At 37.8% G+C, this 12,901-nt stretch overlaps 1 protein-coding gene across 1 annotated transcript in view; it reads right to left on the bottom strand.

Annotated features, from left to right (window-relative positions):
• Nucleotides 1-971: 971 nt before the first annotated feature.
• The window catches only part of rgs12b (regulator of G protein signaling 12b), an 86,249-nt gene continuing 74,319 nt past the window's right edge, over nt 972-12,901 (bottom strand). Inside the window, 9 exon segments of the mRNA XM_059357211.1 lie at nt 972-1,975; nt 2,532-2,703; nt 5,446-5,513; nt 7,008-7,104; nt 7,773-7,899; nt 8,037-8,110; nt 9,590-9,802; nt 10,565-10,659; nt 11,832-11,982. Of these exon segments, the coding sequence (XP_059213194.1) occupies nt 1,350-1,975; nt 2,532-2,703; nt 5,446-5,513; nt 7,008-7,104; nt 7,773-7,899; nt 8,037-8,110; nt 9,590-9,802; nt 10,565-10,659; nt 11,832-11,982 (1,623 nt within the window). The 3' untranslated portion in view covers nt 972-1,349.

Here is a 12,901-nt window from a genome sequence, read left to right as displayed (position 1 = left end):
AGAGTACATTATTATCTGTTTCTTTTCAATCCACTAAATGATCTCTATCTGCATCTGTACTCGGAATTGGCAGGGTTTAAACTGGAAGTGGATATTTGATATTTTAAGCCTGAATTTGATATGGGATGATCAGAAGATGCTATATTTATTATTTTTGGGAAAGCTATTTACAGAACAGATTCAGAGTTCAGCTTTAGAGCAACATTTTTGATAAGATAAGATTAAAAGAGCTATTTACAGAACTCAGTCAGCTACACAATGAGGATTTTACACCTTTTAATCAGATGATACTCATACTTTTAAAAAGGCAGATTTTCTGTACCAGATACTAGTTTGATCAGCCCAAACTTAGTAGAAACCAAAAAAGAAAATATTTCTGATATGAAACTGCTCACAAAGATCTGGTGGATGACCTGGACTCACTGGGTCATGATTTCTAGCTGTTGAGTTTTTCGATTTAATGTTTTTTGGCGTTTTGAGCGTCACAAGATGAAGCCATCTAGTTCCAAAACTCAAAATTTAGGGGGACCAAATTATGGAATACCTTTTCCCATCTGACAAAGGACTCCATCTCTTTAAAATGCTTCAACAGATGTCTAAAAGCCCATTTAACTGCTGTTTTAAAATTATAATTCACACACAAATACACTTTTATATGTTTTATGTTCATTTTTGTTTTTTATTGTTTTTGTAATTGTCATAATAACTTGTTGATGTTATACATATGTTTTTTTCTATTATCAGTTTATTACTTTCTTATAACTATGAAATTTTAGGGGGAGGCTTTAAATAAGCCCATCTGGGTTTTCTGCCTCTCCCTGCACTTTACCCTATATGTTATCTTTCTTCTAACTGTGCAAATAAAATAAAAAAAAATAAAATAAAATAAAATAAAAATAAAAAATTAAATAAAAATAAAAATAAAAAATAAAAAAATGAAATGAAATGAAATGAAATAAAATTTAAATTTAAATAAAATAAAATTCAAATTAAATAAAATAAAAAATGAAATGAAATTAATTAAAATTAAAATTAGAATTAAAATTAAAATTAAAATTAAAATTAAAATTAAAATTAAAATTAAAATTAAAATTAAAATTAAATTAAATAAAAAATAAAATCTAGATTGATAAAGAGGAAGTTTTGAAGATTCGGGGATTTCACAGTGAACTGTCCATTTAAGTGTTCTGTAATTGTAAACTGACAGTAGAAAGTGATTTATGAAATGAAGGGAGGAGATCTGGATGCATTCTGTGACCAACAAGGAACTTCAAACTGACTTTATTGGGTCTCCAGTCCCATTTACGGCCAGGTGAAGGAAAAGTTGAAAGTTCAAAAGTTTTCAGAGTTCACACGGGGGAAGTACCTGAGCTAGGCCGACCGTCCTGTGCTTGTTGTTGGGGTCGGGGGTGGGGTTTGCACTGTAGGGCTGAAGGAGTGACGTAGTTGAGGCTGGGGCTGTTAATGTCCCCCTCTCCCACAAGAGTCAGATCAGACAGCGTGTCCTCCTCCAGCATCTGGACTGATTCTCCCCTGCCAGAGTCCTGGAGGAGACCACGCTGGGCACCCTGGGACGGGTGGATGGGGGAGATGGTGCCAGGAAACGGAGGAGGTGGTCTGGCTTTCCTCCCCCCTCCACTCTCAGTTCCCAGTGCAGAGTCCAAGCTCTGGGACTGATGGCTCGCGTTGAGCAAGTGGGTGCCTCCTCCTCCTCCTCCTCCTCCTCCTCCTCCCCTGTCGTTGCTGTTCACTTTATTGCCCCGGCGACCGCTGCTAGGGAAGCTGCCGTTGTTGGGGTTACGGGAATAAGGGGTGGAGCAGCTGGGCTCCGGGTCGTAGGGAGGAGGTGCAGCCTGGGTGGTTGCCACTGGCGACAGGCGCAGAAAGTCTGGGAGCTGCAGGTCGCTTTTGTTTAGCAGGCCTCGCTGGTCGTCTGCTCGGTTGCTCTGAGCTTTGGATATGAGGTCGAAGAACTCTGCAGGCACACACACACACACACACACACACACACACGCACACACGCGCACGCACACACGCACGCACACAGACACACAGACACACAGACACACACACCAAACAAAACCAGGTGTACAGACACACACGCACACACACACACGCACACGCACACACACACACACACACACACACACACACACACCGAACAAAACCAGGTGTACACACACACACGCACACACACACACGCACGCACGCACACACACACACACACACACACACACACACACATAAATGAGTAATAACCCACAATTACATCTTGAAAAACAGAGTCAAACAGACTGATTGTAACTCAGAAAACATGCAGCAGAGGGTTTGTATTAATCAGTTAGACAAGTCAAAGCTACGTTCAGTGAGAGCAGAGGTGACTGTGCTACATGTAGCTAGCTAGCTTTGAAAGCATTTGGTGCTGCTTCTGCAGTACTTCAGACAGGCCAAAGGGTTAGTGTGATCACAGCAACCAAGCTACAGAAACAAAACAGAGAGAGAGAGAGAGAGGGAGGTCGTTCAGTCTTTACCTTCAGCTTCCTCTATATTAATCTTTTTCTGCTTTCTTTTCTCCGGAGCCTTATGGAGAGAGACAGAGTGGTTGGGTAAGGGCTGGCTGCCTGTGTCAGGGCTGGGCCCAGTCTTGCCGTTTTCCCCATGGGGGTGGGCTGGACCGGCTGTCCCTGACGGCCTGTCCTCCCCCTGGGTGCCACAAGGAGAGCGGAGCGGGGCATGAGAGCCCTGGTGAGTCATGATGGTGCAAGTATGGGCGCAAGTAATGACAACACGTGGGGACTAGTGCTACTGATGGTGAGGGAGGTGACAAATTGTACAATGGGAACAATTTGATGGGGTCACACATTTCAGTGATGCTGCTTTTGAGAGATAAGATGATAATGAATGTTTTGGAGATATGAATTGAAAACAGGGCTGCAACAAATTATTTTCTTTTTACTAATTACAAATTAGTTTGCCATTTATTTTTTTTGATTCATCGTTTTGTCTATAGAATGTCAGAAAGAAGGGAAAAAGTCCAAGGTGGTGACTTAAAATGTTGGGTTTTGTCACTCCGAAATCCAAAGATATTCAGTGTGTTAAGATATAAAACAGAGAAAAAAATTAAAAGTTACTTTTCTGTCGAACCGTTGCAGCTAGGGCTGGGCGATATATCGATATAAAAATATATCGATATACTTTTAAATGTGACATGGAATTTGATCATATCACACATATCGATATAGTTAAAAAAATATATATTTCTTTAATTATAAATGCTGCCCTTACTAAGGTTTTTCATATTTAGTTATTTTTGTAATGTTCATTATTCTTTTCTCATATAAATATATTTATTTCAGGAAAATATTGGCCTATTATATTTCATAAGCTTTTTTTATTTAAGATATTTTTTATTTAAATGTGCACTTTATGGAGCTTTGATTAAAAAAAAAGGTACTCCTGTTATACGGTATTTATGTTCAGAAACAGTTTCAATAAAACTACTTGTGACATGTCATATTTGGCTTTGACTGAACATTTGCTCTCACTTTGTGATAAAAATATCGGGATATTATCTTTAGTGTTGTATTTAAACATTGTTTTGTGTTGTGTCTTAATACTGTGACTTTACTCTTGCTGTTGTCCTGTGTTGTATTGTGTTTTAGGAGTGTAAAACGTTGTTGTTGTTGCTGTTTGAAAGGCTTGTTTGTTTGTGTTAGATTTATGTTATTTGTTCCTGCCCAGGGACTACAGATGAAATGTAGCTAGTAGCTAATTCTGGTACGGCTGAGAGCCATGCACTGTTCCTGTTAAATAAACGAATAAATAACTATATATTGTATATCGATATTCAGCCTAAATATATCCGGATTTGACTTTTGGTCCATATCGCCCAGCCCTACCATCTTTGCATGAAAAATTACTTTAACACTTAAAAGTTGGAGTTTACTTTTCTGTCGAACCGTTGCAGCTCTAATAAAAATAATTGTAATAAAACATATATCTATGATACATTTTATTTCAAAGACAGGTGGGATGTTCCATTCAGACCACTGCAATGCTTAACACTGAGTGTATTAAGCATCACCAACATGTAAGCTAACACTAACACACACCACGACCCCAGAGGGACCAACTTTCTACTACAAGCCACACTACTGCTGTTTAAGTGGGAGGAAAAAGATTCTATTAGAATCAACCAAGAAAGCAATAAATAGCCATTACAGATGGTCATCCACCAGCTTAAAGCCCTGTAGAACCTGATAATGTAATAAATTCCCGATAATGTAATAACCCTGCACTTGAGTCCATTGAAAATGTAATAAAACCTGATAATGTAATACCTTCCTGATAATGTAATAAAGTGCATTTCCCAATAATGTAATACACTTTTTTTTACCAATAATGTAATAAAGTATAACATTAATGGGAGGTTTTTGGTCAAATCAAAGATGGCCGAAAATCCAATATGGCCGAAAACACCCATTGAGGATGCATTGAGCTCGGATTGGCCCAAGGGTTCCAGTGATACCTCGTTTGTGAAAAACGGATGAACGGGTCAAAAGTTAATAAAATATTCAACTTTGACCTGTTGGTGGCGCTAGAGCTCTTGAGCTAGAGTTGATACACAGTATCACCACTTGAACCCAAGTAATGGGTGGTCTGCTGTTAAATTATTACAATATTGGGGAATTATTACATTATCAGGACTTGCGAAATGAAGGCTAACCTGATAATGTAATAACCTCCCATTAATGTTACACTTTATTACATTATTGGTAAAAAAGTTTATTACATTATTGGGAAATGCACTTTATTACATTATCAGGAAGTTATTACATTATCAGGTTTTATTACATTTTAAATGGACTCAAGTGCAGATTTTTATTACATTATCGGGAATTTATTACATTATCAGTTTCTACAAGCCCCGTTATAACCAGAAAGGAAACCCTCCATGATCCTACAGCGCTACCACCACCACCACTGCCACCACCAAAGAAGAAGAAGTTCTTTCCAGGTGCACAGAGGGTCTTTGAGGCTCTGAGAGCCAGCAGGAGCTCCACAGGGCTGGGCTACTATCCCCTGGCTACTTGGTTTGTTATGGAAGGAAGAGAACCAGCAAACCAGAGAGGAAACGATGCATTCGGCCACAGGCAGACCACAACGATGGAACATTAAGAACCTCGAGAGTGTGACGGGACTCGGAGCCCCGCAGCAACAGAGCACATTAATACAGTCGCACATAGCCCCGATGCTGACGGACACACACATCACACACCTGCGCACGTCTTTGACACATTGCAAACAGACATGGGTGATTGAAGACAGCGAGAGAGACACTTAGTAGCGTGACATCATGAACCAGGAAGTGGAGACATTCGGTGGGTTATGGAACATTCCACAGCGAGAAGTAAATGGGAAATGAGAAGCTGGGTGAGATCTTACTGTTGCCGATTGGTTTCTGCTCGTCGAGGCCGGGACGTGGCTCTTAGAGGGAGCTGCTTTCTGTTTGTCTGGATGAAGGAAAGGGGACATACACATAGGCCGGTCATCATAAGTTTCACTTAATGCCTTCCGGACGGCGGTATCTTGCCCCTCCAAGGAGAACAAATAGATACGCCAGTTCTTTTATTCCCTCAGCTATCAAGCTGCTAAATGCTACCGATAGCTGTAATTAGTCATTTATTTATTTATTCCAGCCATAAGGTGGACATTTATTTATTTATTTATTACTCTTCCCCTCATTTTGTCCTGAGATTGTTTGCACTGTGGTCCATAGGGGACTGGATATTGCTGCTACCCTCACACTGATTTGTTGCCACTGACAGAGGGAATTGTTTGGTTTATGTGCTGTCCTGCTTTTGCTTTGTTTGTTTGTTTTGTTTGTTGTTTTGTTTTTGCTTTGTCTCGTGCGCTGTCTGACTGGAGACTGCAAACTGAATTGCCCTATTTGGGATAAATAAAATTGTTTGAATTGAATTGAATTGAATAACACATTTTTTAGGACGATATTTTCTCCCAGAAACTATCACGATAAATGATATTATCGTTGTATCGATGTTGTTTTAGTTTTATAACGATATTAGAGCATAATAAGTACATCCTTTTCCACAGCAATTACTTTTTATCTCTAGAATATTAAGCATTGGAAATAAATTGAAATGTGGAAAAGAAATATTAAAATATCATAGATAAATAAAACATAAATAAATAAACTACAACCAAAACAAATAAAATACAATTTCAGGCTCTGTTAACCAAACATTGCAATGAGATAATCATTATGTATTATATTGTTTTATTATCAAAATAACATATAAACAGCTGGAATGGCTGCTTGGGAAATATTTTTTTTTGGACACAACACAAAAATGCACAAAAAGTCAATATATTGAGTCCACAAAAAAATATTGTGTGCATTTTTATATCAAACGAAAAGTTGATATAGTAATGATTGTGACAGGCCTACATACAGAGGCAAACCTGAGACAACAGTACATGTGCTACTTTTTTGTTCAGTGTGTACTGTACTACATTTTGAGGCAAATATTGTACTTTTTACTCCACTACATTTAGCTTACAGCTTTAGTTACCTTTCAGGTCAAGATTTAACATAAGAAACATGATCAATTTAAGGTGATGAGACATTTTATTAAATTAAACCCCGTAACAGTATATTTAGTGGTTAAAATGAGCCCTGGCTCAAATTGCACCTATAATAATAATCCTATTATATATTTGATATAGCCTTAATTCGACAACCGTTCAAAGTGTGGCTGTTCTGCATGACGAGTACTTCTATTTCTGATACTTAAAGTACATTTTGATGCTGATACTTTTGTACTTTTACTTCAGTAAGTTTTGAATGCAGGACTTTTACTTGTAGTGGAGTAATTTCACATTGTGGTATTAATACTTTTACTTAAGTAAGGGATCTGAATACTTCTTCCACCACTGAGTACTGCTACCCAGCCCTTACAGAAACTGTATGTATGAGTGTTCCCTACCTTTTCCAGGAGCGTTTTCTGCAATATCTAATACCACTCGCAGCCCGTCCAGGTTGGATATAGGAAGACCTAGATCTAATGGCTCCATCTCCCCACTCTGCATCACACACACACACACACACACACACACACGACACAAGTTTGACGTCAGTACATACATTGCCTGTCTGTCTGTTTCTTTTTACAGTTATAATTCATTCACAAAGACAAAAACAATGGAATTCTGTGAGATGGGAGAGCCGTCAATCGTTCTTTTGTAATATAACATTTTTTTGAGACACTGAATGTTAGGTCTTCATTAAATGTAAGTCATCATTATAATTAGAAGAAATTCAATAAATTAAGACATGAAATGTTTCATTCTGTGCGTAATGGATCTACATAATGTGTTATTTCCACTTTTTGAATTGAATTACTGACATAAATTAACTTTCTATTATATTCTCATTTATTGAGATGCACCTGTTTATAATAGCATTTTCATCTAAATAAGAATAAGACTTATTAAAGGCCCTAAAAACTAATTTCCCAAGTCCACCTTACTAAGTGGTCCCAAAACATTTATTTCATCAGTCTAAGCACTGATTAAATAAGTAAAATACAGTTAATAGGGACATATGAGAATAACAGTAAAAATAAAATGGATTCCAGAACAGAGTAAACAGTTTACAGGTCTCTAGCTGTTTAGCTTTAACATTATGCTAATAGTCGTTGCTGCTTTTGAGCTCTTTTATAAAACAGACACAGACTTGAGGGGGAACTTACAATGTGTGCCACCAAGTCAGCGAGGTGCAGGCCGTACTTGGCCACCACAGGCCTGAGGACCTCTGTCACCGGCTTGGTGGGCTTTGCTTTTAGGCCCACCGAACGATTAATAGGGACTAAGTCCAGCCTGGGAAGAAGGAAACAGCAACTGAAGCAGCAGTATAAGTGCTAATCGTGGTTTAAAGAAAATACTTTCCCTCAGTTTTACTCAGTATTGGTTTGAAATGTTTGAATGCTTATGAAGATAACTGCATATTACCGTACCTGAAGAGAGTGCGTTTTTCTAGTCGGAGATCCCGAGAGCACAGTGTCATACAGTCTTGGTCTAAAACAAGTGGCTGTAAGTGAGACAGAGAGGCACAGAGAAACCATCATGAAAGACTTCCAGGAAGCTCCCCAAGCCTAAAGTGTGATCACTGGCTGCTAAATATAACAAAACTGACTGCTCTCTGACCCTCAGACTGATATTATATGCTTCATTTTCGGTAGTGATATCAGTTCAGACTTTTATTATCCCTTGAGGGACAATTTTATTTTGCAGTAGAGGGTAAAACACAACATATAAGAGGACATGGGACATTAATCACAACAGTTGCAGCAAACAACCACATAAAAAACACAAGTATCCGTGTGTTAAAATACCATCAAACCAGTGGAATGATAAGTGCTGCTGAGTGGTGCAGTGCAGGCAAGGTTCAGTGAAAATTAAGTGCATTTACTGCACTTGGAAAGGAATAATTATGTATTAAAGATGTACTTATTTTATATTAGGTGCAAAAAAACGTGTGAAAATATGGTCCAGGTTACATCATAAGTGTGACTTGATTTGCTTTTATAATGTTCCGTTAGTTAGACTATTTAAATTGCAGCGAACATAGAGAGTACAGTGGCTAATGGTGCGTTCAAGGTCTACACGAATGTCAGAATTTTCAACGTTGTTCCGAGCTCCAAGTTCCGACTTTCAGTATAATATAACAAACCATAAGGCGTTATGGTAAGAACGTGTTCAAAATAAAAGCAAACACATTTGAAGCAGCTTTCAAAATAAGAGCACATGGATGTGTTAGCAGAGTCCACCACAGAATTTGCAAAATAAAACATATAAGAACCCTTAAAAAACAGAATAACGGGATCGCTGCTGGTGTCCCTAAATACACCGGTGCTCTTGCAATGGGTAAACAGTGAACTCAAAAGAAGACAATGCAGGCACTCTGGTGGATTGACAAAAGTTAAAAACCCTTTATTTTACATGGGTTGCATCTAAAAAGCTGACGCAAGCCGACACGTGTTGGTGTGTTTAGATGTAACCCATGTAAAATAAAGGGTTTTTAACTTTTGTCAATCCACCAGAGTGCCTGCATTTTCTTTTTTGAATATAAGAACCCTTATTATCCTTTATAATAATTCATAAAAAATGATTCAGATGGAATAGTGGCTTTTAGGGCAAAAATGTTCTCCGGGGGAGCATTCCCCCCAGACCCCCCTACTTTGTTTGGGTCCCCCCATCATAGTCTCCTGACAGACAAGAAATTGCCCAGCAGTATGTTCAGGGTAATGAAAAAAGAGAGATCTTTTGGGTCCTTCACTGAATCAGCTTCAAGTCAGTAAATTTGTTTGGCTGCACTGGAAATTTCATGTACAAACTTATATTTATTTATGCAAATATGTTGGTTGTTGTTTACACTACAGTGCATTTAAAATGTTTAAATAAATAATATTTTGGTTAAGGCATTGAGTGGAAAAATAACTACTTGAGTAGAAATCATTAGCTTCGTCCACCCTGAGTTCAAACATCCCATCTGCGCCCCTGTTCGTACCTTCTCCCCTCCGACCAGGAAGAGGTCTATAGCTGCCAGGTTGATGCAGAGCTTCTCACAGAGGCCCAGCAGCAGGTCCCGGATAGACACTCCAGCCCTCAGTGGCACAGAGCAACATGAGCCATCTGGCAGGCTTATGTTACACTGCCTCAAGGGGGCGCTGCCCCCTCCACGCTCTGTTGACACTGATACTGCACCACGGGAAACTTCACCCTGAAGGAGGAAAACGGAGACAGAGACAGAGAGGTGACAGTGACAGAGGGGTTAATAAAATAAGAGAGACAATAGAAATGGAGATTGAGAGAAGGAAAAACAACAGACAGTCTTGTTGTTTGAGTTGCCTTTAAACCTCTAAAGTCCAGGAGATTTTGGTTCAAATTTGTCAACTTCCTATGCATTCATTTCTGTCTCTGTTTAGCATCTTTCAGTCTGTCCTTACATCACATGCATGGCTCCTTTTTCTCCCCACAAACTTGGCTATCAGTCAGATTTTCTCATTTTATTTTAATTAACAAAGTATAAAGCCACCAGGAACCGAAAATACAAACAAAAGACACAGGTTTCTATGGAAATGTACCATTTTTTTCTCTCACTAAAACAGCAGGAAAAAAAAATATAATAAAACTGCAAAACAGTCTATTTGCATGTAAATTAAAAATAGTAATAGTTTTCATTGTAGAAAGAAAATTCACATTTTAAAAATGGTCTAGAAACATAAATGGCACACTGTGAAAGCTCCTATGATTGACCTTTCAACTGGCTTTCTCAGCTTGTCTACATATCATATATAAATAAAGTTATTACTGTAAATAAAACGTGTATTTTCAATAAATAGATGGACTCCAGAGGGTTAAAGCAGATAAACTGAGAAGATGAGGGTGAAGACAAAGCTGCTCTGTGCTGAAACGAATGTCATTGTGCCCATTACTGCTCCGTCTAAACTAATTATCTGCTGCTGTCTCTTTCCAGACCTACCTCGTTCCTGCCCGAGCCTGACGTCCCCAGCTCCAGACTGGCTCCTGAAGACAGCGAACCCTGGGATTCACGGCGACCATTGCTGCCCGGGAAATCTAAAAAAAAAAAGGAATATACAGTCATCAGTGGTTCCTAGAAGGATCATAAACAAGGGGATGATTCAAAACATCTACAGATAGCTTTCTTGGAATTTGTGAATGTGAACATTTTTAACCCATGAACCCATGGTGACACCAGTGTAACAAACACTTTAAATCTTCTAGAATCTCCCATATTTAGCTTTATGCTTCACATTAACTCATTAAATCCCTAAGTGACATATACTCAACACCCTGGTGTGCTGGTCATGTGACTTTGACAAGAAGTGACTTCTCCAAAATGTGGCTGTGACTGGAAACAGAAATGTGAAAAAGTAGCTAATTTCAAAAAGCTTATTTTTTGTTACGAATGTAACAATTCTAACCCTTTAATAGGATGTGCTTTACTGCATTTAACTTGTGCTGACCAGATTTCCTGAACAAATCAAAGTCACAATTTTGATATAAGTTATGGAGGAAAAAAAAGGCAAATGGTTATTTGTTTTTATTTATTATTAATTTATTATTATTTTGTTACTTAAAATCAAATCTGAAAAAATAATTTATTGTTAAACAGCACTATTAATGTCACAATTTTGATATATGTTGTCGAGATGCAGAGAAAAGGCAAATTAGTGTTTATGTAAGCAGAAAAGGTGTGGAGTTTATTTATATTAAAATAAGAAATATCATAAAAATAAATACCGTAAATATGGAAAAATTGGGTAGAGTACATTTAACCAATTAGGTCTGACTTTATCTGAGATGACTTTCGGGGGGGGGGGGGGGGGGGTGGGTTTGGATGACATTGGATGGCTACTATTTCAGTTGCACAATTTTATTGGAGTGAATAAAAATGTAAAGTTATTTTATATGTGATCCAAGATGAAAGATTGAGGAAAGGTGGCAAGTGTAATTGAGGATGCATTATTCATATTTATGTATACCAGATGTATGCAAAATGTTTGTTAAAATGTTCAATAAAAAGAAAGTTTAAAAAAATAAAAAAATTAATACCGTAAACACCTGATGTGACATATATGTCACATCAGAGATCTATGACATTTAGGAGTAGTATTTAAAAAAAATAAATACATAAATGTGTTCTACGTGGTCCACTTGGTCTGTAATTTTCCTTCAAGGGTAAATGGGTCTGGGTTATATTGGTTAACACGTTTTAAACTACTGACTGTAGTTGAAGTCGGCCAGCTCTCGTTTCTTCGGGCCTTTGCCGAAGCTCCTGTTGCGGGACCAGGAGAAGAATATGCCTTTCCTCCGGTCTCCTGAATCATCCCGACCGTCCTCATTTAAAGACCTGCCTGACTTGCTTTTCTTGTCCTCCTATAAGACACAAACCAAACAAATGAAGAGGGGTGGACACAGGTGCGAACACACAAATAAACCCACCAAAGGATGAATGAAACCCCAGTGGAGACACAGAAATACACACAGATGAACTAGATGGTGTTTCTCTCCTAACACCATAAAATGTATCATCTCCTCGACTAGATGGCATACCCAGAAACTTTACAGCCCTTGTGAATAAATAAATAATAACGTTAATTTCAAATTTGAATTAGGAACAATATTAGATCTATGTTAATCATAGACGTTAATAGATTCTCAAACATTTCAGTGTATCTTAACACCAAAAAATCCACCGGGAGTTGGGTGAACGTTGTGTATTTGGTCCGTCCTCCACACGGCGTCAACACCCCACTGGGATCGTTTAAAAAGTGGTGCGTATTGTGTGTGCCACATTGTTTACCTTTCATCCAACAGTGTTTACTTGCTGATTTGATCGTTTTCGTCGATATTTGCTCTTCTACCATGGGTAAGTAGGCTTCTTCTTTTGTCTTTTTTGTGTGATTTAACTTGTGCACTGCAAATTATTTGATTCTTACCAAGATAAAAAGACTTAGATTTAAAGGTGTTATATAACTAATCTTGTTTTAAGAGTTCATTTGTGATTTTAAGTGTTCAACATGCCTTTTTCTAGATTTAACAATCTAGAAATAAGCATGAAAGAGAGACAATTTCCCTCAGATTTAGTGTTTTTATCTATTGTTGTTTCATAATCTCTCCTTGTGACTTGCCACCAACTGACTTCTGGCCTGGTGCCACAGGTTGTGACGTATTTTATTTATTTATTATATTTATATAATATATTATATATTATATAATATATAATATAAATATTTATTTATATTTATTATTATTATTTATTATTATTATTATTTAGTTATTTTGAAAAATGACC

Source organism: Centropristis striata, chromosome 1, assembly GCF_030273125.1.
Source record: "Centropristis striata isolate RG_2023a ecotype Rhode Island chromosome 1, C.striata_1.0, whole genome shotgun sequence".
Lineage (NCBI taxonomy): Eukaryota > Metazoa > Chordata > Actinopteri > Perciformes > Serranidae > Centropristis > Centropristis striata.
The sequence above is the reverse complement of the archived record's forward strand: the minus strand, read 5'-3'. Positions and strand labels throughout refer to the sequence as shown.